Source organism: Aegilops tauschii, chromosome 2 (genome assembly GCF_002575655.3).
Source record: "Aegilops tauschii subsp. strangulata cultivar AL8/78 chromosome 2, Aet v6.0, whole genome shotgun sequence".
NCBI classification, from domain to species: Eukaryota; Viridiplantae; Streptophyta; class Magnoliopsida; order Poales; family Poaceae; genus Aegilops; species Aegilops tauschii.
In genome coordinates this window covers 96,032,129-96,059,442 of record NC_053036.3, presented here as the reverse complement: position 1 = coordinate 96,059,442, position 27,314 = coordinate 96,032,129, and the positions used below count along the sequence as shown (strand labels likewise).

General features: G+C 48.9%; 1 protein-coding gene across 1 annotated transcript; it reads right to left on the bottom strand.

Moving 5' to 3' along the window:
• Positions 1 to 217: 217 nt before the first annotated feature.
• On the bottom strand, positions 218 to 7,264 carry LOC109759657 (C2 domain-containing protein At1g53590). The gene is made up of 12 exons (XM_020318479.4): positions 6,627 to 7,264; positions 4,055 to 4,129; positions 3,771 to 3,914; positions 3,549 to 3,644; positions 3,332 to 3,463; positions 2,852 to 3,004; positions 2,715 to 2,756; positions 2,480 to 2,534; positions 2,288 to 2,380; positions 2,005 to 2,188; positions 1,760 to 1,886; positions 218 to 1,299 (listed from the first exon to the last, which is right to left on the bottom strand). Exons 1-12 carry the CDS (start codon positions 6,750 to 6,752, stop codon positions 451 to 453), a joined length of 2,076 nt encoding a protein of 691 aa, XP_020174068.1. The 5' UTR covers positions 6,753 to 7,264; the 3' UTR covers positions 218 to 450.
• Positions 7,265 to 27,314: the final 20,050 nt, after the last annotated feature.

Below are 27,314 nucleotides of genomic sequence, written 5' to 3'. Positions count from 1 at the left end.
CTCCAAAACGCTTTTGAAACATCCTGTTATTTTTTTAGACTTTAGCCTGGAGCACTGAATGTTTTTTTTAGCCTTTAGCCTGGAGCACTGAATGTTTTTCATCACAAAAATCAGCACGCTGATAAACACTCAAAAATGTTTTCCATAAGAAAACAGAATTTTGAATTTTTTTGCTGTTTCTTTCTATTTTACGCACCCGGGAGCCAAAAACTCCATGTTCCTCGGAGATACTACATTTCTCTCTGATGTGCCAGCCAAAAAACATATACGTACATTTCTCTCAGGTGCCAGCCAAAAACATCCTTTAGTAATGCACGTGGTATACAATTAATATTTACGGACACACTTCGTCTAACACAACAAAAGGATGCTACTTTGTCCATTCTACAGCGCAGTTTGGTTCATGTAACTACCTAGAAACGTCAACCTCTATGTACTGCTACCCAGATTCTACAGCAATTTGTCCTTGCCATCAGCCAAGGACTCCGCAGCATCGCCCACAGCGCCGCCGCGTGCAGGAAAAGAATCAACTCTCGTCACATCGAGATCGCCTTCCTCCTCGTTTCTGCACTCGTCTTCCTTGCCCTTGTCAAGACCTTTCCTGCTGAGCATGCTCTTCAGGTTATGAGCGGCTTTCCCTGCATGTTTCACCATATGCGCCGCCTTCTTCCTCAGCTGTCCCTTTGTCGGGCTCTCGTCGCCGGCCCTCTCGGGGCTGGAGTGCTGGTCATCTGACCTCCGCTCCATGCTGCTGTTCCCGGGGTCTTCGTCGACGACATACGTTACCGACACCCTGCTTTCTCCGACAGGCCGTATGTTCGGGTGCGGCGTTTCGCACGGAGAGGTTTCGTCGTCATCGCTCACGCTCTTGGAGTTCTTGTTGTGGCGCATAGCTCCAGCCAGTTTCACCAAACCCTTCTTCACCTTGCGGAGGTGGCGATGAGATTTGTTGCCGCTGGCTGGTTCTTCGGTGCTGGAGTTGCTTGTCTGAGACTCCGACACCGATGACCTGGGGCTATCGCTGCAGCCATCGTTCTCCCGTAGTATTTGGGAATCCTGGCACCGCGCTCGCCCCTTCCGAGGCTCCCAGGTAGCGGCGACATCGCTGCCCGGCCGATGTACCCAGACTCCAGCCTTTTCCAGTCCTTTGATGTCCACAGGTTCATATTCATCGGTCATATTCCGGTATCCCGCAGAAGATGCACTCTCGGTGTTGGTCTTCGAAGAAAAACTAGACCCTGGTGTGCTAGCTTTCCCCTCCTTGGGTGTTCCACACAGTTCATCTTCATCACTAGGTACCTGCAAGCATGATAGAGCATGTGTGAACGACTAGCTCGCATTAAGATACATACTATGGTACAATTCATGCATGGTTCAGCGATAATAATAACTGTGATCCTTACCGGTTTCTATCCAAACAAACACAATGGTAGTATTGCTACTGCATCTCCATCAGTTAATAAAAACTGGCTGGCAACCAGAACGAAAAATGGAACTCTACCAACCATGACTAGCCCTTGGTGGCATTCTTTTAAGGAGGAAAGGCGAGCACCACCGCGGGGACTGGGCCTTATTAAATATAGATTCTTAAAAATCTAAAATTTGACCTGTTATAGTGTTCTGAGTTCAAAATTCCAGTAAAGTAAACAACCCAGCGGGGCCGTGAGCATTTCAGCCTGGTCTAGCTAGCCAGCTGGTCGACGCCCAGTTCTCCCATCCAGAACAAACAAATAATCCAAAATCTCAAATCTGTTCTCACCTTTCCATTTTCATCTTCAAGTACCGTGACAGCTATATGAACCCTCCCTGTCTTTATATGCTTTAGTGGAATCCACATATCGTGTCTTTGTCCTCCTCTCAGTTTATTGATACTGATTGAACAATTGCTGCGTGAAAATCATCATCAAGAAATAAGAATGCCAAGTATACGCAAAGCATGTAATCAACCGTACAAGAATTTGAATGATTGCAAGAGATGTTATGGCTTTGTTGTAAGAGACTAACCCAAGTGGGTCATCAAAGATATGGTCCTTGTCTCGAACTTGAAGAGAAAGAAGATTAGATGATTCCCATGAAGTAATTGGTATCTTGAACTGCTCCAGCCATTTGGGGTTGAGAGTTTTCTTATGGATCTTTGTCTGGAAACGGTATGGTCCGAGCTGGCCTTTCACATACGGGTCCGATAAACCTGTGCATCAGTTCAATGAGCATTTCAGAGAATCGTCTAAATATGTAGTTGCATTTTCCTGAAAGAAATGTTGAGTCAATCTTGGTGTTGAGAACATACCATTTGGGTCAGAAGGTTTCATGTCAGCCCCCTCCATGATCTCTACCTTGGCATGCGCAATAGGTGGCTTCTCATCAACAGTAAACCAATTATCTAAAACATAATAATAGACGCAAATCAATTCCAGACAGAGGAATAAATTAGTCAGATCAAGAACAAATTGAAGCACAACAATTAGTTCATGTCATTTACCTGTAGATTCCGACTCCGAGGCAAACTTCTCCATATCAATAACTAGCATGTTAGGCTGTAAAAGAAATTTGACAGAACATTGTTTATCGTGTATACAAAGAGAGAACAAGAAACTGGCTGTTCTGTGGCATTCTGTTCTACACATTGTTATTTTCAAACAATTGCTAGTATATACAGAAAAATAACGTTAAAAAATGCATGCTTTTTTGAAAATGCATGACTTCTGTAATCTAACCTCAACTAGGGTCTGTCCAAAGGCAACATCCAACATTCTGTCCTGAAAAGTTGAATACATCAAGGGAAATCAGTACCCTCAATGAAATGTAATGACAATTAAATAAAGTAAAAAAGCACATCGAAAGGAGGACTTACAAGCCATCCAGAAATTCCTGGAAGTTCAGTCACGTCAAGCCCATGACTAAATAGCGGCTTCACTGTCATCTGGAAGTATGGAGGCTCAACAAAGCATACTCGTACACGCCCAATAAAGGGCCACTGTTGAAGAAACCTCACACCAACAAGGACCTATACACGAATTCAGACATGCCTGGTGAGCACAATGCAACCTAAAGTATTAAACGCCCTATCTTATTGAAGCCGAGGAAACAAATATGAGTGTCCCTTATTCTAGTGGATTGTATCATCCATTTACATTTTGCAGGGACATCATTTTTTCTTATCCACGCATTTAGTCTAGACCCAACCTTATGAGATGTTTAATCATAACATTTTTTTCCTTAAGATTAAGAGTTCAAAGGATATTAAAAGAATGGACTTCACAATCCCACTTGAACAATAGTGCGCCTACTTAGCGTAAAGCCTGTAGGTCATAAATCGCAGTTAGTTGCCTACCTTGCCTTCAATATGCATGCCAGTTATATGCATGTTTGCTGTAATACCAAACCCTAATCTCTTCCTCAGTTGTACAGCCATCCTTGCATCCATATCATCTGCAGCAAGGAAGTTCATTCCTAGCTCCAGAACCTGGGACATCATATGTTAATTTTTATAGATTTATGCAGTGAGTACCAGAGAAGACATCTATATGAAAGGTATCGCATTAACACACCAGATGGTCATCATCAGTCGATTGACTGACGACCCTGATATCTGTAAACATCGGCGGATTCCGACCCAAGTAAAGGCTTTGGATCTCTGCTTTCCTCTGCACATATAATAAGTATGTCATGGACAACCAAGAATACTCCTAAGACAGCCAGTAGCTTGTTCTCCTAAGAGGCACATGAAAAAATAAGCAAACTGAGAGTGTGTGTGCAAAATCCAAGCTTACTGCGGTCCATGGTTTGAACTTGCTTATGAACCAGGGGAATATGGGCAAAAGGAACTGCTGGGATGCAACCCTTTCCATGCACACTGGCCACATCTTCTCAACAGCATAATTTAGCCACCTCACTGTCTCTGCATCAGAGAGGAGCTGTTCCAGAAATAAAATGAGCTGAAGCTAGTGAAAGGAGGCTCTGCGATCAACATGAGAACCGAAAGACTTGATAAAAAAATTACACCTAAGAAGTGCATACGGGGAAGATATCACTGCATGAAGGTACAGTAGCCTACCCTTCTTTGGTTGGCACTTCTCTTTTCCTCAAACTGTAATCGCTTCTTCAGTCTCATTGTGTACCGTGCATTTACCTGATTTGGAACATATCAGAAGCCATGGATGCTATGAAGGAAATAAAAGGAAGATCAACAAATGAAAAAATGAGATAATTATAGCGTTACAGTATACCATGTGATCAAATTCATATGAAATTCTTTCTGTTCATACTACAGATGTGTAGTATGGCATTATTTTCCAATTTTGTTTATGAAGAAGAGACCCATTTTTCTGACTAAGTATAGTTTTTTGGGGGTGAAAATGACAAGAACATAAAATGAAATGATTGTGGAAAGTAATAGAACAAATCGTTATACATTTTGTGATCATTCAATTTTGTAGGACAGCAACTCAATAGGACAAGGGGGCACTTGGTTCAATGCGACATATTGTCACTTCTTCAGTGTGGACAGCCACAAGTTTTGTGGTTCCAAAATCTTCCATACAAGTTCGGGAATGTCGGGATAGAATACACAATATGTGAAGGAAGTGTGGAGAGGCAAAACTTTGGCAGGAACAAAACCGTAGCCTAGGAAAGTCAAACTTGATTAACCTGAGCGTCGCATAGTGTGCCCCGAAAAAAGCAACACACTCCAAAACAGTATATCTTAACCTTGGAAATCTAACCTATGAAATTAGTATTACTATTAGATGGTAAGCGCAGCTGTAATATGCATCTTACCTAAGAGAAACTCAGACTCATGTTAGTGAAGACAATGGTTCAACTGTTTCAAACATACACGCATCTCAAGCAAAACCTACTTATAAAAATGCTCCAATGCATCAAACAAAATATAATTAAGGTGGAAACAGCGCAATAGTATACCTGCAGAACATTTGCACAGCACAAATATAGATGATGTCTAATTCTAGTAACCAATGCAGTCATTTACTGAATATGAAGTTTCATGGGACTGGACAATGATGCTATTTGAGTTGACATGTAGACAGCATGAATGTTCTGCTTCTATGGAACTTTTGATGAAAAGGCTAAGTCACACAACCATTCAAGAAACAAATTACCAAATCAACATGAAGTAGTCATATCCTGAATGAGGAAATACAGTTACACACAATAAAAAAAGTCTTTATCCCAGTAAAAAATAGATGGAAGATTGACCAGTAATCATCTAAACTACTCCATATGTACGGAGTGTCCACTAAGATGTGCTCATTAGTCACTGCGAGCCAGTGTAATGGCTCTGAACATTCAAGTATATAAGAGACGTGTCTGCGCCACCAGCTAATTAACTGCTATGTGCTCTGCTGCTCATGGTTCTATCTTTTTTGCCAATTATTTGATGCAAGATATTGTTCAAGTTACTTGAAGAGTAATAAAATTCTGCTTGTATAGCATAACTTTAGAAGTTAGAGATACTAGATTTAAACCAAATAAAAACAAAAATAAATTGCTTTGATTAAGGCTTGCGTTTGTGCATGTGCTAACCACTGCACTATCTCTATCTTCAGTTAGACATGTGTTATCATCCCAACACATCCCTTGCATCGTGGGCCATGTTGCCATCCACCAGTGGCAGAATTCTAATATGGTCCAATGATCAATGCCCTTACAGTCAGTCATATCTGGCATTCCATTATTTATTTTTGGGAGGATTTCTTCTCCAAGAGTTGGTGCTGTAATCACATCCAAAATGTGCTAAAAAAGCTGTGCATAGGCAATAAAGTGTCCCTTGTGGAGAGCTCATATACTATATTGTGAGGAATGTCCACATCCCAAAAAAGCATTATGTATTATCTAAGTCCCTCAACGGCTCCACCATCTCTATGACCTCACTCTTCCTAAGCAAGGCTTCTTGCTTAAGCTAACAAAAAATCCAAGAGGAAGGCAACTTTTCCTTGGCTTGTAACCCAGTCTGCCAAACAAACCCCATTCAATGCACAATGTTTAGTTTTCCAACAGTAAGTAAAAGAGCTGACAGCTTCGAAAAAGGAAGGAAAACGACTTGAGCACGGTCTCAGAAAAATATCCGAACATGGGCCTTGATGTTCCTACTATGGCAGTCACCCCTTGATAGTTTTATTTTTTAGGTCAGATAGTTTTTTGTTTTGTTTTCTGAATGATTATAAGCAAATGAGAAATTTCAACGGATCAGGCTTCCGGATTCCACGCACCAAACTGACGGTTCCATGTCATGATAGCAACTTGGCATCAAGACGAACACTCAGTCAAATGTGAAGTTACAACAGCACAGCGATGGAGCAGGGGAAATTATTAGCAGCCGAGCACCAGGCAATTTGTGTAAAAATTACTACCGCGGAACCAAACTCGCGCAGGCCAGATTCGCAACCGAACTCCATTCGGAGCCCCCCAGGAACCAGATGACTGGAGCCCCTAGGAGTTAATTCAACATTCGGAAATCAAAGGTTTCAGATTAAAGCGGGTCGATTTAGACAATAGCAACCATGGCGCCGACCTCCAACCAATCAATGCAACGGAAGAGCGGGGAAGCGATCAGGGAGGGGCCGAGGAGGGGTAGGTAGGTGCGGTGCGGCAGGGAAAGAGTAACTCACCGCGAAGATGTAGACGAGGGCGAGGAGGAAGAGCGCCGGGTGCGCCCAGCCGGCGTTCCCGGCGGCCCAGAGCGCGGCCAGCACCAGCGCGACGTGGTGCACCACCGTCACCTCCGTTATATCCATCGGCCGGCGAGCGAAATGGAAACCTCGGCGTGCGCGCGCGCGCGTGCTCTGCAGGGGAGGGGGCAGGAGCCGGTGCGGTGGGGTGGGGGCGAGGAGGCAAAAGGTGGGGAGGGGCGGGGGCTAAAATAAAGCCCGACGAGACAGACGCGGCAGCCGAAGCCTCTGCTGTCGTCTCTGGCGCAGCGGATGTGCCACCAGGCGGACACCGGCCGCTCTCGGGAGGCGGCGGCGGAGGAACGTGGCGGGCGGTGGCGGCCAGGCGAGGTCACGTGGCGCGGGCGCGGGAGCTGCGGTGGGGCTCGGCCGGCGGGCCCACCGTGACCCGCTCTGGTTTTCAATTTTGCTTGCTTGCTTCCGGGATCTGATCTGATGGGATCGGATGGAGCTTTGGTTTCCCGTTTCCGTTTTCCTCCCCGGCTAAGCATCGACGGGTTGGGAGTGTGTATAATTTGCTGATGTAGCGGTGCGTGTTTGTGGGGGGAGTCGTTGGGTCCAAATTGCCGGTTGGGGCCGAGTTTCAACGCGCGTAGCATGGGAGGAAACTGTCGTCGACCATCGAGCCGCACCGAGTAGCAGCACTAGCAGGCGTCGGTTGAACAGAGCAGTAGTAAAAGATGCTGTGCTTGGACGACTTTTCTCGTCTCCAAAACTAAACTCGGTTCCTAATTGCGATAAACAAAAGGAGCCGCCAATGTGTGCAGTATGACCACGACCAGAGGTATGGGTGCGGGTAGCTCCACTGGCATTTGATCCAAGTGGATCGGGCAACAATTTGACCAATGGAAGTAGGAGGAGCTCTCTGATCATCCTCGACATCGAGAGCAGGGTTGCACGTTATGCATGGGAAACTTTGTGTTGCGCCACTAGTGAGTACTGCTAACATGCTTTGCACTTGACCTGCACTTTTATGCCTTTTTTTTGCGGGGAACTTTTATGCCATATTTAGCCTCTGCTACTGATCTGCCAGGGTGCCTACTGCCTACTTTTCATGGTGTTCTTCTGTATTGATTCCCTCATGTCAAAGCGTTTTCTTTCTATGAGAGGAATGTCAGAGCGCTTTGATTGTGAAAATATAACAAAACTACCAAAAAAAAGGAATGATACAAGTTAAGACACTCCTGGATGCAAAAAATGTAAACAAAATCTAGAGGTGTTCCGTAAAAGCTGAGCAACATTGATTTTTTTTTCGGTGTGGAACTTTTGAGAAATCTCTGTAACGCACATCTTTTTGAAAAGAAGTGTTCATTGTGCGGTTAGTTTAACTATGTATTTTCTGCTCCCTTCTTCATGTGATTGATTTGTTGTGCATTGTGTTTTTTCTTATTAAAAGAAGGCGCACACACTTCAACATGCTGGTTAATTGGGACAACCTACTTCACAAGACGGTTGACCGTGTCTACGCCCAAATACTATGGGCGTAGGCTGATGGTTCACCTAGATGTGTTCTTGTTCGTCTCCTTCAGGGGAGCTATGTAGGAGTGGTTGGATGTGATTTAACAATAGAGTTCTTAATGTTCTTCAGTTTTTTAGTGCAATGGCCCATGTGGAAGTAGCATGGATGCAAGCGGGCGGGATAGCAGACAATACCATGATATAAATGTAGTTTTAATTTTGAGCAAGTGATGAGCAAATTTTAAACTAGTTGATAAATTTCGCAGGACGAAGTTTGTTGCCGCGTGTACCCCTAGGGAGTAGTAATGGTTTAGGGCATCTTCAAGCCTGCACCTCAAATGGAAACCCTCAAATGTATTTCAACACTGCCTAGCTCCTGGAGAGCATCGACCATCCAGGCTATACTAAAAAGTGATGCAACGTTGAGATAGTTCAGAGTATACAATATTCGGTAGTTGAGATAGTTATACATTTTTACCCCTACATCAAACTAATAAACTACTCCTAATCTTACTCCTTGTCGGAGGAGACCCCGGTCACCCCCTCGCCGGAACAAACGCCGGCCTCGTGGTCATTGGCGGTGGGGTCAATTGGTGTCATCTCCTCCTCGTCATAGTCCTCCTTCGCGAACAGTTGCTCTTGCTCTGCGAGGTGGATGAGCAGCTCGCAATGGTTCACCGCCACCACGCGGTGAGACTAAAGGGACTCAAGGATGGTGCGGTTTCTCAATGACAACGACTGGGTCGGCGACGAGCACAACCACGGGTGATGGCATCGATGTGCTCGACAGGGAGATGCACCTGTGCCGCGAGGTGCCCAGCCTCCTCGGCGAGCTCTGTGTGGTATTGTGCCTCCGACTCCTCGCACAAGAGGAGGCAGATGGTGTTGCGCCGCCCTTGGCTGCTGAGGGAGTCCTGGATTAGGGGGTCCTCGGACAGCCGACTATGTGCTTTGGCCGGACTGTTGGACTATGAAGATACAAGATTGAAGACTTCGTCCCGTGTCCGGACGGGACTCTCCTTTGCGTGGAAGGCAAACTTGGCAATTCGCATATGTAGATCTCCTCCCTTGTAACCGACTCTGTGTAACCCTAGCCCCCTCCGGTGTCTATATAAACCGGAGGGTTTAGTCCGTAGGCTTCTTGCAAACCGGAGCTTCCCTCAAAAAGGCTCGTGGTTCCGAGAGGGAACGTGTCACCTCCGTGTGCGAAACGACATACGTACACTGCCTTCTCCCGCCTTAATTCGTTTACACAGCCAGATTAGACCAAATAGAAGTACCGTGCAAAATTTTGGAATTATTCCGGGTTCGTTTGGCCTTTTTTATACATTATTTGAGTTTTGGGGCATTTAATGTGCATAATTCAAATTTGAACTACAAGCACAGGCTCCAGTGCACCAAAGTTGTTTGAAAAATCACATGTGTGTCCTTGGACGAATTTCTAGGTCCCATGCAAGAGATTGGAGTGAAATTCAAACATCTGGGCGTCGTGGTTCGGCCAGAAAGATTGAGAAACTTGGTTTTTTAATTCCTGTAATTCCAAAAAACGCCTGAAAATCATGAAACTTGGCATGGTGTCATGACATGGCACGAACATGTTGCGGTAATTTTTTTGGCCGAATTGGGACAAGCTTTGGTGTAAGCTTCTTGCAAACCTGAGCTTCCCTCAAGAAGGCTCGTGGTTCCGAGATGGAACGTGTCACCTCCGTGTGCGAAACGACATACGTACACTGCCTTCTCCCGCCTTAATTTTTTTAAACAGCCAGATTAGACCAAATAGAAGTACCGTGCTAAATTTTGGAATTATTCCGGGCTCGTTTAGCCTTTTTATATATTGATTGAGTTTCTGGGCATTTAATGTGCATAATTCAAATTTGAACTACAAGCACAGGCTCCAGTGCACCAAAGTTATTTAAAAAATCACATGTGTGTCCTTGGGTGAATTTCTAGGTCCCATGCAAGAGATTGGAGTGAAATTCAAACATCTGGGCGTCGTGGCTCGGTCGGAAAGATTGAGAAACTTGGGTTTTTAATTCCTGTAATTCCAAAACACGCCTGAAAATCATGAAACTTGGCATGGTGTCATGACATGGCACGAACATGCTGCGGTAATTTTTTGGCCGAATTGGGACAAGCTTTGGTGTAAGCTTCTTGCAAACCGGAGCTTTCCTCAAGAAGGCTCGTGGTTCCGAGAGGGAACGTGTCACCTCCGTGTGCGAAACGACATACGTACACTGCCTTCTCCCGCCTTAATTTTTTACACAGCTAGATTAGACCAAATAGAAGTACCGTGCTAAATTTTGGAATTATTCCGGGCTTGTTTCGCCTTTTTATACATTAATTGAGTTTCTGGGCATTTAATGTGCATAATTCAAATTTGAACTACAAGCACAGGCTTCAGTGCACCAAAGTTGTTTGAAAAATCACATGTCTGTCCTTGGGTGAATTTCTAGGTCCAATGCAAGAGATTGGAGTGAAATTCAAACATCTGGGCGTCGTGGCTCAGCCGAAAAGATTGAGAAACTTGGTTTTTTAATTCCTATAATTCCAAAACACGCCTGAAAATCATGAAACTTGGCATGGTGTCATGACATGGCACGAACATGCTGTGGTAATTTTTTTGGCCGAATTGGGACAAGCTTTGGTGTAAGCTTCTTGCAAACCTGAGCTTCCCTCAAGAAGGCTCGTGGTTCCGAGAGGGAACGTGTCACCTCCTGTGTGAAACGACATACGTACACTACCTTCTCCCGCCTTAATTTTTTTACACAGCCAGATTAGACCAAATAGAAGTACCGTGCTAAATTTTGAAATTATTCCGGGCTCGTTTCCCCTTTTTTATACATTAATTGAGTTTCTGGGCATTTAATGTGCATAATTCAAATTTGAACTACAAGCACATGCTCCAGTGCACCAAAGTTATTTGAAAAATCACATGTGTGTCATTGGGAGAATTTCTAGGTCCCATGCAAGAGATGGGAGTGAAATTCAAACATCTGGACATCGTGGCTCGGCCGGAAAGATTGAGAAACTTGGTTTTTTAATTCCTGTAATTCCAAAACACACCTAGAAATCATGAAACTTGGCATGGTCTCATGACATGGCACCAACATGCTATGGTAATTTTTCTGTCCGATTTGCGAAGGCCCACACATGAACAATCAACAAAGTCATTTTGGAACAAGTGTTGTCACGTTACACATCAGAAACACAAGTATTATTGAAACCGTGGGTGTCCGACTTACCAATTACGTGCGGTCACGTGTCCTCTTTTTTTATTGGCTGGGAGGTGTCGTGCGGGGTAGCTATTTGTAACACCCTGGGAATCATGCTACAGTAACTCCCTGTGATTAAGCTAATCATGTTGCTAAACAGGGCTTGATCACATTTGAATCACCTTCCTTTTCTAACTCCTAGTTCAAACTTCAAATATAGTTAAAGTGAAAAATAAAAGTTTTCAAAATCTCAAACAAAAATGTTCTGTGGGTGCTAAATAATACACTGGCAATTATGGTGGAGAAAACTCCTTTTTATAAAATGCCTAAATACTTTAAATGAAATATAACATAAAAGGAAATAAACAAATAAAAGGAAAACAGAAAACAAAACAGAACAGAAAAAGAAAAAAAAAGGAGAAGGCCCGTTCCCCCACTGCACCCCGGCCCAAACTGGGCTGCCACCCCCAAACCCCCCCGGCCCAGTCGCCCCAGCCCACTCTCCCCCCCCCCCCCCCCCGCGTCCCCTTCCCTGTTCCCCCGACCGGGTCGGAACAGGGGCGCGCGCTCCCGCCCGACCACCTCGCCGGCACCGACGCCGGAGAGGATAAGGGCGCCAGCGGCCCCCGCCCCCTCGGGCCTCTCTCCCACTCACCCCGCTCACTCCCTCGGCCTCTGCGCCTCTCCCCCCCGCCAGATCCACCTCTCTCTCCCCTTCGATCCCCTTTGCCCGCGCGTGCTCGCCGCCGTTCACCGTCGAACTCGCGGCCACCGTGCCCCGATCGCCCCGATGACGTGCCCGAACGACTTCCCGCCGTCGACTACGTCGACTACGCCCTCGGGAACGAGTCGAGCGCCTCTGCACCGGCCTCCCCGAGCTCGTCTTCAACCTTCGGCCGCCGTCGTTCGTCGCCGATTCCGGCTACCCCACGCCCTCCCCGAGCTCACTGCCACTCCCTACAGCCTCGCAGTGAGCCTCTCCTTCTCCTCCCCCTCTCCGTTAGCTCGCTCGCGCTCCGTAGCTGCTCCCCCACGCGCGCCCGAACGCCACGCCGCGGAGCTCGCCGCCGGCGTGTCTCCGGTGACCAAATGGTCACGGGCGTAGGCCCGCTAGCCCGACCGCACCGTGCGGCACCCGCCTAGGTAGTTAGTTCGGCCGTTCGCGCGCTCTAACGCGGCTTCCGTCGGGCACCCGTAGCACCTCGCCGCCGGCGAGCTCGTAGCGGTCGTCCCCGGCCGTTTCAGCCCCTCCGACCACCGCCGTTGGACGCGCGACGTCGAGCCGCGTCGAACGCGCCCAGCCCCGCCCCCGCAAACCCACTGTGGGTGAAACCCGCGCCCCTCCCGCGCGCGCCGCCGCGTGTTTTGGTCGCCGGCGTTGCTCCGGCGCCGGCCGCCGACGTGGCACACCTAGGGCCACCCCTGGGTCACTGCCAGTGGCCCCCACGGGCCCCAGTTGACTGGGTTGACCCAGTCAACTGCTGACTGGGCAAGCCCAGTCACTGACATGCGGGCCCCGCCGCAAAAATAAAAGAAAAAGAAAATGTTTTATAAATAAAAATAATTATTTTAACTAATCACTCACTGACATGTGGGGCCCACCCCTCTAATTATACTGTTAGATTAGTTTAAATAGATATTAGAATAACAGAGACTGACATGTGGGTCCCACTGGACCCACCTGTCTGGTTTGACTGGTCAGCCGACCTGTTGACTTGCTGACGTCAGCATTGCCTCATGCTGACGTCATAATTCATTTTTCTTAATATAAGTAATTCCAGAAATTCAAATAAACTTTTAAAATTCATATCTTTTAAACCGTAACTCGGATGAAAAGGTTTTCTATATGAAAGTTGCTCAGAACGACGAGACGAATCCGGATACGCAGTCCGTTCGTCCACCACACCTCCCTAACCTATCGAACTAGCAACTTTCCCCCTCCGGTCCGTCTGTCCGAAAACGCGTAACATCGGGAATACCTCCCGGATGTTCCCCCCCTTCACCGATACCACCTGCTGTCGCGTTAGGACACCCCTAGCACCGCTCATTGTCATGTCACGCATCGTCATGCTTATGTTTGCATTGTATTTACTGTTTCTTCCCCCTCTTCTCTCCGGTAGACTACGAGACCGACATTGCTGCTGCCCAGTTCGACTACGGAGTCGACGACCCCTCCTACTTGCCAGAGCAACCAGGCAAGCCCCCCCTTGATCACCAGATATCGCCTACTCTTCTCTATACTGCTTGCATTAGAGTAGTGTAGCATGTTACTGCTTTCCGATAATCCTATCCTGATGCATAGCCTGTCATTGTTTCTACAATTGTTACCCTTACCTGCTATCCTACTGCTTAGTATAGGATGCTAGTGTTTCATCTGTGGCCCTATACTCTTGTCCGTCTGCCATGCTATACTACTGGGCCGTGATCACTTCGGGAGGTGATCACGGGTATATACTATATACATTATATACATGACACATGTGGTGACTAAAGTCGGGTCAGCTCGTTGAGTACCCGCAAGTGATTCTGATGAGGGGGCTGAAAGGATAGGTGGCTCCACCCCGGTAGAGGTGGGCCTGGGTTCCTGACAGCCCCCGACTGTTACTTTATGGCGGAGCGACAGGGCAGGTTGAGACCGCCTAGGTGAGAGGTGGGCCTGGCCCTGGTCGGCGTTCGCAGATAAACAACACGCTTAACGAGTTCTGGGTATTTGATCTGAGTCTGGCCATTTGGTCTATACGCACTAACCATCTACGTGGGAGTAGTTATGGGTATCCCGACGTCGTGGTATCAGCCGAAGCTCTTTTGACGTCAGCGACTGAGTGGCGCGCGCCGCATTGGACCGTAAGCTCGCGCTTGTATTAAGGGGGCTAGGTCTGCTTCCGGCCGCGTACGCAACGTGCAGGTGTGCATAGGGCGATGGGCCCAGACCCCTGCGCGCATAGGTTTAGACCGGTGTGCTGACCTCTCTGTTGAGCCTAGGTGGGGCTGCGACGTGTTGATCTTACGAGGCCGGGCATGACCCAGAAAAGTGTGTCCGGCCAAATGGGATCGAGCGTGTTGGGTTATGTGGTGCACCCCTGCAGGGAAGTTTATCTATTCGAATAGCCGTGTCCCTTGGTAAAAGGACGACCCGGAGTTGTGCCTTGACCTTATGACAACTAGAACTGGATACTGAATAAAATACACCCTTCCAAGTGCCAGATACAACCCGGTGGTCGCTCTCTAACAGGGCGTCGAGGAGGGGATTGCCGGGTAGGATTATGCTATGCGATGCTACTTGGAGGACTTCAATCTACTCTCTTCTACATGCTGCAAGATGGAGATGTCCAGAAGCGTAGTCTTCGACAGGACTAGCTATCCCCCTTTTAATTCTGGCATTCTGCAGTTCAGTCCACTGATATGCCCCTTTACACATATACCCATGCATATGTAGTGTAGCTCCTTGCTTGCGAGTACTTTGGATCAGTCCTCACGGTTGCTTCTCTCCCTCTTTCCCCCTTCCTATCTACCTGATTGTCGCAACCAGATATTGGAGTCCAGGAGCTAGACGCCACCGTCGACGACGACACCTACGACACTGGAGGTGCCTACTACTACGTGCAGGCCGCTGACGACGACCAGGAGTAGTTAGGAGGATCCCAGGCAGGAGGCCTGCGCCTCGTTCGATCTGTATCCCTGTTTGTGCTAGCCTTCTTAAGGCAAACTTGTTTAACTTATGTCTGTACTCAGATATTGTTGCTTCCGCTGACTCGTCTGTGATCGAGCACTTGTATTCGAGCCCTCGAGGCCCCTGGCTTGTATTATGATGCTTGTATGACTTATTTATGTTTTAGAGTTGTGTTGTGATATCTTTCCGTGAGTCCCTGATCTTGATCGTACACATTTGCGTGCATGATTAGTGTACGGTCAAATCGGGGGCATCACAAGTTGGTATCAGAGCCGACTGCCTGTAGGAATCCCCCTTTCCACACTCCTTGGCCGAAGTCGAGTCTAGACGTTACAAAACTTTTACTAACATGGCTGTGTGTCTTATGGGCCCACGTCGCCATTGGGTGGTACTAGGATCTTTTACTCCTCGACCTTTACTCTGGGACTCTGAACTCTCTTCTACTCGGGTTAAACGAATTTACTAACTTTAACACTAGGATCCCGTGATCGCGTTCACCCCAAAGTTGGATAAGCCATAGTTGTTTCTTAGAATAGTATTTTGAACAATTCACACACTGTCATTTGACTCCTTTGAAACGTCTTTGCTTTCAGATGGAATCCACGAGGCAGGTCGTTCGCCACACGACGGCCATTGGTGCCTCGGGATCACCTGCGGTGCTAGCTGAGATGATGACCTATCTGGGTTATCGCTGGCACCCTGAGTACACCGTCTACAAGGAGTACCAGGACTTTAACCAGGAGCAGTACCGTGCCATCGTCCACCTCTACTCTCGGGAGTATGACTCCACTACTGTGCTGCACACCGCACATGGTGTTGGTGTGACCATCGATATGGCTGTCCACGATGCTGCCTATGCTGCTCTGACACGTCTTCGTGGAGAGTATCAGGAGTTGGACACCTCCCCTTTCAGGCACATTGCTATCGCCTCTGATGTTGGTGCGGAGGGATACTATACTGCTGCCTACTCCACTGTCACCCGAGAGCCCTTCTACCATCAGCACCTGGTTCTGCATGCTGATGGGCTGGATCGAGCTAACCGAGCTCTTCGCCACGAGATGTACACCACCCGGCAGCACCTTTTCCGTGCTCTGACGCTGCTGCACCCCTTTGTCCGGTCTGGACAGGTACCGCGTACTACGATCTACCTAGCCAGGACCGTGATGCCCCACGGTGTCGGTTGGCCAGAGGTGGGAGGCTACTCTCCCGCACTTGGTCCTCTTCTGCCACCTGAGCGTCGGGCTCTACACCTGAGTATCCGCGGCCCCCAGTCTGCTGACGTGGAGGGCTATCCGTTGCCTCACTACCAGCTGTCGGGCTACGATTACCTCCACAGTACCTCTTGGGACTGATGTAGGCTTGTTTGTAGTGTTAAAGGCATTCGCCGCGAGCCTGTGTGCCGCCTATGATGTTTTAGTCTATGTACTGAACTCTGTGTACTGAACTCTATGCATGGCCCCTTTTGTAAGCTATGCTGACTACTGAGTAGTAGCTATTGTGCTCCTTTCATTATGCATGTTTCATCATGAATGATTCTTGTCATTGCAAATTTTCTAAATGCTGAACTACCCCTGTTATATATTAGCAGGATGGTTAGACCAGGTGGTCGTGGTCGTGGTGGCGATGCCCCACCACCACCTGAGTACATGGCTGGTATGATCCAATAGTTTGAACTGAACCGCCAATTCATGGAGAATATGATGGCTCAGTTTCCTCGCCCCAATATGAACCAGCAGCCAGCCCAAGTGACTCTTCAAGATTTCATACGCCTCAACCCAACCATCTACCGCAGCTCAACTCAGCCTTTGGATGCTGATGACTGGCTCCGTGACATCACCTATGAGATGGAGTCTGCTGATGTAGCCCCTGCCAGCTATGTCAATTTTGCTTCCTTCTTCTTGAAGGGACCCGCAGCTCAATGGTGGGACAGCCACAGGCGTACTCTGCCAGCTGGAACAATCATCACCTGGCCAGACTTCCAAGCTGCTTTCCGTGCCCGCTTCATTCCTCAAGGAGTCATGGACCGGAAGAAGCGTGAGTTCCGCAACCTCACCCAAGGCAACAAATTTGTCGAAGCTTATCAGCGGGAGTTTCTGGACTTATCCCGCTATGCTGAAGAAGACATTGCAACTGATGCACGCAGTCAGGAGAAGTTCCGTGATGGCCTTCAAGCTGACATCAAGCTCACACTTCTAGTGCATGACTTTGCTGATTTCGCCACCTTGGTGAACAAGGCCATCAATGTCGAAACTGGTCTGCAGGAATACCAGAGCTCTCACAGGCGCAACCGTGACACGGGCTCATCTTTGGGTTCGCCCGCACAGAAGCATAAGATATGGATCCCGAACAGCACGTACCGTCCAAATGCATCTGCCCCAAGGCAGACCTATGCTGCACCTCGTCTGCCTCCACCACCATCTAGGCAGACAAGACTTCCAGCTCCACCATCCCAAACTCCGGTTCCCACTCCCAATAATGGTCTGTGCTACAAGTGTGGACAACCCGGTCACCGTGCCAGGGACTGCCATCAGAATCAGAATCAACTTGCCCTTCCAGCAACGGGCCGTGGTAACAACCAGCCCCGCAGCAACAATGCTAAGCCTTATGGTCGTGCTCATGCCAACCACGTTGATCTCAACGAAGCTCAAGACCAGCCTGCTACTGTGATGGGTACACTCCTCGTAAATTCAGTACCAGCATCCGTTTTATTTGATACAGGTGCATCGCATTCATTCATGTCAGAAGATTTTGCATACAAGCACGACGTTAAATGTGAGGAGATGAACACCTCTGTATTGGTCAAAACCCCCGTGGGACAGTGTCAAACCTCCTTGGTTGGCATCGATGTCCCCGTGGAAATCAAAGGGCTGGAATTCTATGCCTCTCCCATTATCCTGAAGTCGTCTAACATCGACCTCATTTTGGGTATGGATTGGTTGAAAGCGCATACTGTTTCTATAGTTTGCGCCACTAAGACCGTCCATCTGCTACACCCTTCTGATGAAATAGTTGCTTACCAAGCTCATCTGGTGCAAAATGCCGAGGCAAGGCTTTACGCATTGAATGCCTTGAACGCTGCACCACTCGAGGGCGTTGAAAACATTCCCGTCGTGCGTGAATTCCTCGACGTCTTCCCTGAAGAACTTCCGGGGATTCCCCCTGCTAGAGCTGTCGAATTCATCATCGACTTGAAACCAGGCACCACTCCCATAGCCAAGCGACCCTACAAAATGCCGCCGCATGAACTCCTTGAGCTTAAGGAGGAAATCGACAAGTCTCTTCACAAAGGATTCATTCGCCCAAGTTGCTCTCCTTGGGGAGCACCTTCTCTCTTTGTCAAGAAGAAGGATGGGACAAACCGGTTAGTTCAAGACTACCGTCCTATAAACCAAGCTACCATTCAGAATAAATACCCTCTTCCTCGGATCAATGATCTGTATGATCAACTGGCGGGTTCGTCAGTGTTCTCTAAGCTCGACTTGAGGTTGGGCTACCACCAGATCCGTGTTCGCGAAGAGGATATCCCAAAGACCGCCTTCGTGACTCGCTATGGTTCATACGAGTACACCATCATGTCTTTCGGTTTAACCAATGCTCCAGCCACCTTCTCTCGTCTGATGAACTACATATTCATGGATTACCTCGACAAGTTCGTCGTGGTTTATCTGGATGATATCCTGATATTCTCCAAGAACGAAGAAGAACATGCTGAACATCTTCGACTTGTGCTGGAAAAGCTACGAGAACATCAACTATATGCCAAGTTCTCCAAATGTGAATTCTGGCTACCGGAGGTAACCTATCTTGGGCATGTCATCTCTAAGGATGGTATTGCCGTCAACCCCGAGCGAGTTCAGGCTATTCTTGATTGGACTCCTCCCAAGAACGTTAAGCAAGTCAGAAGTTTTCTCGGTCTCGCCAGCTATTGCCGTCGATTTGTCGAGAACTTCTCCAAGATCGCCAGGCCTCTGACTAACCTGTTGCATAAGGGTGTCAAGTTCCAATGGACAGACAAATGTCAGGAAAGTTTCCAGGCACTCAAAGACAAGTTGACCTCTGCTCCAGTTCTAGCTCCACCTGATACTAAGAAGGACTTCGTCATCTACTGCGACGCTTCCCGTCAAGGATTAGGCTGTGTCCTAATGCAAGACCGCAAAGTGATTGCTTATGCCTCTCGACAATTGCGCCCTCACGAAGAGAACTACCCAGTTCACGACCTCGAACTTACTGCAGTCATTCATGCGCTGAAACAGTGGCGACATTACCTTCTCGGTAATCGTTGCGAGATCTTCACTGACCACCAAAGTCTGAAGTATCTGTTTACTCAGCCAGATCTGAACCTCCGCCAGCAGAGATGGATGGAGCTTGTTGCAGACTTTGACTTGGGTATTTCCTATACGCCAGGCAAGGCTAATGTAATGGCTGATGCCTTGAGCCGCAAGTCTTACTGCAACCACCTTCAGGTTCACAAAGTTCAGCCCTCGCTTGTTGAGGAATTCAGGAAGCTGAACCTCCATATTGTTCCTCCGGGTGCACTCATTCCCCCTCCTAAGGAGTTTGGCAAGGTGAACCTCCACGTTGTTACCCAGGGTTCTCTCAATACCCTAGTTGCTAAACCAGATCTCGAGGACAGCATCAAAAGGCTACAGCAGTATGACTCTGAAGCCCACAAGATTAAGCGCTACCTCGCAGAAGGAAAGCCCTCATTCTTCACCATTGCTGAAGATGGCACCCTATACTTCAAGGGCCGCCTAGTGGTGCCATGTGCAGAGAAAAACTTGGATATGACACAGGAAGTTATGAAAGAAGCTCATGATACGCCTCTGTGTATCCATCCTGGTAGTACAAAGATGTATCAAGACATCCGACAGAGATTCTGGTGGTCTAATATGAAGCAAGACATTGCTCGTTATGTTGCTGAGTGTGACGTTTGCCGTCGTATCAAAGCAGAACATCAAAGGCCTGCTGGAACTCTGCAACCTATCTCTATTCCTGAATGGAAATGGGACCATGTTGAGATGGACTTCGTCACTGGATTTCCCAAATCACAGAAAGGTAATGATGCTATTCTTGTCGTCATTGACCGGCTTTCCAAAGTTGCACATTTCCTGGCAGTCAAAGAAACGATCACTGCTAGCCAGTTGGCAACGCTCTATATGTCCAGGATTGTTTCACTCCACGGTATTCCATTGGTTATCAGTTCAGACCGTGGTAGCTTATTCACTTCAAGATTCTGGGCAAATTTCCAAGAAGCTATGGGAACTCATCTGTCATTCAGTACTGCGTCTCATCCTCAATCGCAAGGACAAGTTGAACGCATCAACCAAGTTCTCGAAGACATGCTTCGAGCTTGCGTTATTTCCTTCGGCAAGAAATGGGAGGAATCTCTCCCGTATGCTGAGTTCTCTTATAATAATAGCTATCAAGCTAGTCTGAAGATGGCCCCCTTCGAAGTGTTATATGGACGAAAGTGCCGAACCCCTCTGAACTGGTCAGAAACTGGGGAACGTCCACTCTTCGGTCCGGATATTATCCAAGATGCCGAAGAACAAGTCCGCATTATTCGCGAGAATCTCAAGACTGCTCAGTCATGTCAGAAGAGTCAGTATGACCGTCATCATAAAGACATGGTCTATCAACCTGGCGAAAGGCTTATCTTCGAGTCACACCTATGAAGGGTGCTCACCGCTTCGGGATCAAGGGCAAACTAGCTCCTCGCTATATTGGCCCATTCACTATCCTCGAAAGGCGTGGAAAAGTGGCATACCAACTGGAACTACCGCCGAACCTTTCTCAGGTTCACGATGTGTTCCATGTGTCACAGCTCCGCCGTTGCTTCAAGGATCCAATCCGAGCTGTGGATCATGAAGTGCTCGAATTGCAGCAAGACCTCTCCTATAAGGAGCATCCGGTCCGCATTCTCGACCAAGCCGAACGCCGCACACGTCAGAAGGCGATCAAGTTTCTCAAAGTCCAGTGGTCGCACCATTCTGAAGATGAGGCCACTTGGGAACGAGAGGATCGTCTGCGCGAAGAATACCCCGCACTGTTTCCTTCTACCTCCTAAATCTCGGGACGGGATTTCTTGTAGTGGAGGAGATTTGTAACACCCTGGGAATCATGCTACAGTAACTCCCTGTGATTAAGCTAATCATGTTGCTAAACAGGGCTTGATCACATTTGAATCACCTTCCTTTTCTAACTCCTAGTTCAAACTTCAAATATAATTAAAGTGAAAAATAAAAGTTTTCAAAAACTCAAACAAAAATGTTCTGTGGGTGCTAAATAATACACTGGCAATTATGGTGGAGAAAACTCCTTTTTATAAAATGCCTAAATACTTTAAATGAAATATAACAGAAAAGGAAATAAACAAATAAAAGGAAAACAGAAAACAAAACAGAACAGAAAAAGAAAAAAAAAGGAGAAGGCCCGTTCCCCCACTGCACCCCGGCCCAAACTGGGCCGCCACCCCCGAACCCCCCCGGCCCAGTCGCCCCAGCCCACTCCCCCCCCCCCCCCCCCGCGTCCCCTTCCCTGTTCCCCCGACCGGGTCGGAACAGGGGCGCGCGCTCCCGCCCGACCACCTCGCCGGCACCGACGCCGGAGAGGATAAGGGCGCCAGCGGCCCCCGCCCCCTCGGGCCTCTCTCCCACTCACCCCGCTCACTCCCTCGGCCTCTGCGCCTCTCCCCCCCGCCAGATCCACCTCTCTCTCCCCTTCGATCCCCTTTGCCCGCGCGTGCTCGCCGCCGTTCACCGTCGAACTCGCGGCCACCGTGCCCCGATCGCCCCGACGACGTGCCCGAATGACTTCCCGCCGTCGACTACGTCGACTACGCCCTCGGGAACGAGTCGAGCGCCTCTGCACCGGCCTCCCCGAGCTCGTCTTCAACCTTCGGCCGCCGTCGTTCGTCGCCGATTCCGGCTACCCCGCGCCCTCCCCGAGCTCACTGCCACTCCCTACAGCCTCGCAGTGAGCCTCTCCTTCTCCTCCCCCTCTCCGTTAGCTCGCTCGCGCTCCGTAGCTGCTCCCCCACGCGCGCCCGAACGCCACGCCGCGGAGCTCGCCGCCGGCGTGTCTCCGGTGACCAAATGGTCACGGGCGTAGGCCCGCTAGCCCGACCGCACCGTGCGGCACCCGCCTAGGTAGTTAGTTCGGCCGTTCGCGCGCTCTAACGCGGCTTCCGTCGGGCACCCGTAGCACCTCGCCGCCGGCGAGCTCGTAGCGGTCGTCCCCGGCCGTTTCAGCCCCTCCGACCACCGCCGTTGGACGCGCGACGTCGAGCCGCGTCGAACGCGCCCAGCCCCGCCCCCGCAAACCCACTGTGGGTGAAACCCGCGCCCCTCCCGCGCGCGCCGCCGCGTGTTTTGGTCGCCGGCGTTGCTCCGGCGCCGGCCGCCGACGTGGCACACCTAGGGCCACCCCTGGGTCACTGCCAGTGGCCCCCACGGGCCCCAGTTGACTGGGTTGACCCAGTCAACTGCTGACTGGGCAAGCCCAGTCACTGACATGCGGGCCCCGCCGCAAAAATAAAAGAAAAAGAAAATGTTTTATAAATAAAAATAATTATTTTAACTAATCACTCACTGACATGTGGGGCCCACCCCTCTAATTATACTGTTAGATTAGTTTAAATAGATATTAGAATAACAGAGACTGACATGTGGGTCCCACTGGACCCACCTGTCTGGTTTGACTGGTCAGCCGACCTGTTGACTTGCTGACGTCAGCATTGCCTCATGCTGACGTCATAATTCATTTTTCTTAATATAAGTAATTCCAGAAATTCAAATAAACTTTTAAAATTCATATCTTTTAAACCGTAACTCGGATGAAAAGGTTTTCTATATGAAAGTTGCTCAGAACGACGAGACGAATCCGGATACGCAGTCCGTTCGTCCACCACACCTCCCTAACCTATCGAACTAGCAACTTTCCCCCTCCGGTCCGTCTGTCCGAAAACGCGTAACATCGGGAATACCTCCCGGATGTCCCCCCCCCTTCACCGATACCACCTGCTGTCGCGTTAGGACACCCCTAGCACCGCTCATTGTCATGTCACGCATCGTCATGCTTATGTTTGCATTGTATTTACTGTTTCTTCCCCCTCTTCTCTCCGGTAGACTACGAGACCGACATTGCTGCTGCCCAGTTCGACTACGGAGTCGACGACCCCTCCTACTTGCCAGAGCAACCAGGCAAGCCCCCCCTTGATCACCAGATATCGCCTACTCTTCTCTATACTGCTTGCATTAGAGTAGTGTAGCATGTTACTGCTTTCCGATAATCCTATCCTGATGCATAGCCTGTCATTGTTTCTACAATTGTTACCCTTACCTGCTATCCTACTGCTTAGTATAGGATGCTAGTGTTTCATCTGTGGCCCTATACTCTTGTCCGTCTGCCATGCTATACTACTGGGCCGTGATCACTTCGGGAGGTGATCACGGGTATATACTATATACATTATATACATGACACATGTGGTGACTAAAGTCGGGTCAGCTCGTTGAGTACCCGCAAGTGATTCTGATGAGGGGGCTGAAAGGATAGGTGGCTCCACCCCGGTAGAGGTGGGCCTGGGTTCCTGACAGCCCCCGACTGTTACTTTATGGCGGAGCGACAGGGCAGGTTGAGACCGCCTAGGTGAGAGGTGGGCCTGGCCCTGGTCGGCGTTCGCAGATAAACAACACGCTTAACGAGTTCTGGGTATTTGATCTGAGTCTGGCCATTTGGTCTATACGCACTAACCATCTACGTGGGAGTAGTTATGGGTATCCCGACGTCGTGGTATCAGCCGAAGCTCTTTTGACGTCAGCGACTGAGTGGCGCGCGCCGCATTGGACCGTAAGCTCGCGCTTGTATTAAGGGGGCTAGGTCTGCTTCCGGCCGCGTACGCAACGTGCAGGTGTGCATAGGGCGATGGGCCCAGACCCCTGCGCGCATAGGTTTAGACCGGTGTGCTGACCTCTCTGTTGAGCCTAGGTGGGGCTGCGACGTGTTGATCTTACGAGGCCGGGCATGACCCAGAAAAGTGTGTCCGGCCAAATGGGATCGAGCGTGTTGGGTTATGTGGTGCACCCCTGCAGGGAAGTTTATCTATTCGAATAGCCGTGTCCCTTGGTAAAAGGACGACCCGGAGTTGTGCCTTGACCTTATGACAACTAGAACTGGATACTGAATAAAATACACCCTTCCAAGTGCCAGATACAACCCGGTGGTCGCTCTCTAACAGGGCGTCGAGGAGGGGATTGCCGGGTAGGATTATGCTATGCGATGCTACTTGGAGGACTTCAATCTACTCTCTTCTACATGCTGCAAGATGGAGATGTCCAGAAGCGTAGTCTTCGACAGGACTAGCTATCCCCCTTTTAATTCTGGCATTCTGCAGTTCAGTCCACTGATATGCCCCTTTACACATATACCCATGCATATGTAGTGTAGCTCCTTGCTTGCGAGTACTTTGGATCAGTCCTCACGGTTGCTTCTCTCCCTCTTTCCCCCCTTCCTATCTACCTGATTGTCGCAACCAGATATTGGAGTCCAGGAGCCAGACGCCACCGTCGACGACGACACCTACGACACTGGAGGTGCCTACTACTACGTGCAGGCCGCTGACGACGACCAGGAGTAGTTAGGAGGATCCCAGGCAGGAGGCCTGCGCCTCGTTCGATCTGTATCCCTGTTTGTGCTAGCCTTCTTAAGGCAAACTTGTTTAACTTATGTCTGTACTCAGATATTGTTGCTTCCGCTGACTCGTCTGTGATCGAGCACTTGTATTCGAGCCCTCGAGGCCCCTGGCTTGTATTATGATGCTTGTATGACTTATTTATGTTTTAGAGTTGTGTTGTGATATCTTTCCGTGAGTCCCTGATCTTGATCGTACACATTTGCGTGCATGATTAGTGTACGGTCAAATCGGGGGCGTCACACTATTTGAGTACGGGAGGCATGCAATCAGATCCCTGCGTGTGCTCATCGGGAGGAGAGCCCTTTGACCGCTACCCGCCACGCACCTCCCTTCCAACGTCTCCATTAATGGCGCCCGAGCACCTGTTCTACGGCGTGGCTATATGTCTCACTGGACTGAGATTTAAGAGAGAGAAATGAAAATCTGAAAAGAAAGTTTTGCACGGATCTTGATGTAAGATTCGACGGACCTATATAGCATCGACTGCGACTTATAGCAAGCATGATGAATATAAGGACGATGACAGTGGATAATAATTGTCTTACATATTTAGAAACATAATTAAAAAAAGCCACATGCGGCAACGCCCGAAATACACAAGGGCAAAAGAAGAAGGAAGACAACGATCTGGCTCGCTGATCTCTACTTTCTTGATGCGTTGCTGCAGGCCGCGGGAACTAGTCTCCGCGGCGAGTGGCGACGAGCTCTTTCTTGTCCTCAAGATGCTGGTTGAGAGCATCCACGGATTCCTCCACCAGCCTTCTGCGCTCAATGCGCAGCATGGCATTCTCGTCCATAAGTTTCTCGACGATGATGCCAGTCCTCTTCAACAAGGCAGTGGTCTGCTCCTGCTGCTCCGCACTTCCGACGATCTTCGCCCTCAGCAGGTCGCGCTCGGCCCGGAGCTTCGCATTGCTCTCATTTAGTTGCCGGATGACGTCGGTAGACTGTTCAAACGAGGCTTGCAGGTCATCCTGCAACCTCGCCCACCTGGAGATCTGATCCATCTGCCTAAGGACAAGGGCACGCATGCGCCTGTAAGAGTCCGCGCCTGCCCGCAAGGCATTTTCCCAGGCCGCCGCGACAACGGAGGACATCTCTGCTGCATTCGCGGCGCAGCGGGACATCTCTTCTGCTTCCACGACGCGGCCGGACCAGTCTGCTGCATCGACGGCGCAGCGGGTCCTCCGTGCTGCTTCGGCGGTGCGGTGGGACCTCTCTGCTGCTACGGCCGTGCGGCGGGACATGTTGGCTGCTATCGCCGCGAGGCGGGACATCTCTCGTGCTCCCGCTTCCAGGCTCGCCTCTCCCTGGTGGCAATCTCTTGACCCAGAACTCACGCTGGCCATGGCGGACGCAAGGGAACGATGATGAATGACTTGTTTGTTTTTGACTTTTTGTGGATGAGGAGTCGAGGAGGAATGTGCAGTCATCTTGGAGTAGTAGTATTTATAACCGTGTAGTAATACGCTCCTTAGTGGGAAACCGTTTAGGTTTTGATCAGTGTGAACAGGTTTGCAATTTGGAATGTGACGGGACGCATGCTCAAAATTTACTGACGGTTATAAGTGTAGCACTATTCCCGGAAGGCGTAACGTGGGCACGTACACCTTCTCGGCCGTGTACATGGTGTTTGCACCATAGGGTGCACCGCAATAGGCAATGTTAGCACACGTCTTGTTCCAACAACCATCGCGCATGCTTCTTTTAATTAAAATGTGCCCGTCTAGCGCATACACGTTGATCTATCTAATTGTTTCAGTTTGTTGTGGCTAATCGCAAACAGTTCATCCATGTGAAGTGTGTGCCATCAATCGCAGACACTTTGATCTGGCTTACCCGTTTCTGTTATGTTGCCTAATTGCAAATAGTTAATCCTTCTGAAGCGTATGCCCTCAATCACACACACCTTGATCTGGCTGGCAGTTTCTTTTGCGTTGCCTAATCACAAACAGTTCATCCGAGTGAACCGTATGCTGTATATCGCACACACCTTCATCTGACTGCCCGTTTCTTTTGTGTTGCCTAATCACAAACAGTTCATCCGAGTGAACCGTATGCTCTATATCGCACACGCCTTCATCAGGCTGCCCATTTCTTTTGTTCCGCCTCATCGCAAATAGTTCATTCGATTGAACCGTATGCCCTGGATCGCACACGCAACTAAAATCTGAACCGTGTTTGATGCATCCTCCATCGCAAACGCTTTGCACCTTTTTTGACGGTTTTCATACAGCCCCGTTTGCGATTATTGCATCGCACACAGTTTCTTGAAGGGTCTCTGATCGTAGTGTCGCGTTAGCAGCATCCTGCAGTAGTGCGTATCAAGTATACCCAAGCTTAATTCCTGCTCGTCCTCGAGTAGGTAAATGATAAAAACATAATTTTTGATGTGGAATGCTACCTAACATATTTATAAATGTAATCTTCTCTATTGTGGCAAGAATATTCAGATCCATAAGATTCAAAACAAAAGTTTAATATTGACATAAAAATAATAATACTTCAAGCATACTAACAAAGCAATCATGTCTTCTCAAAATAACATGGGCAAAGAAAGTTATCCCTACAAAACCATATAGTCTGGCTATGCT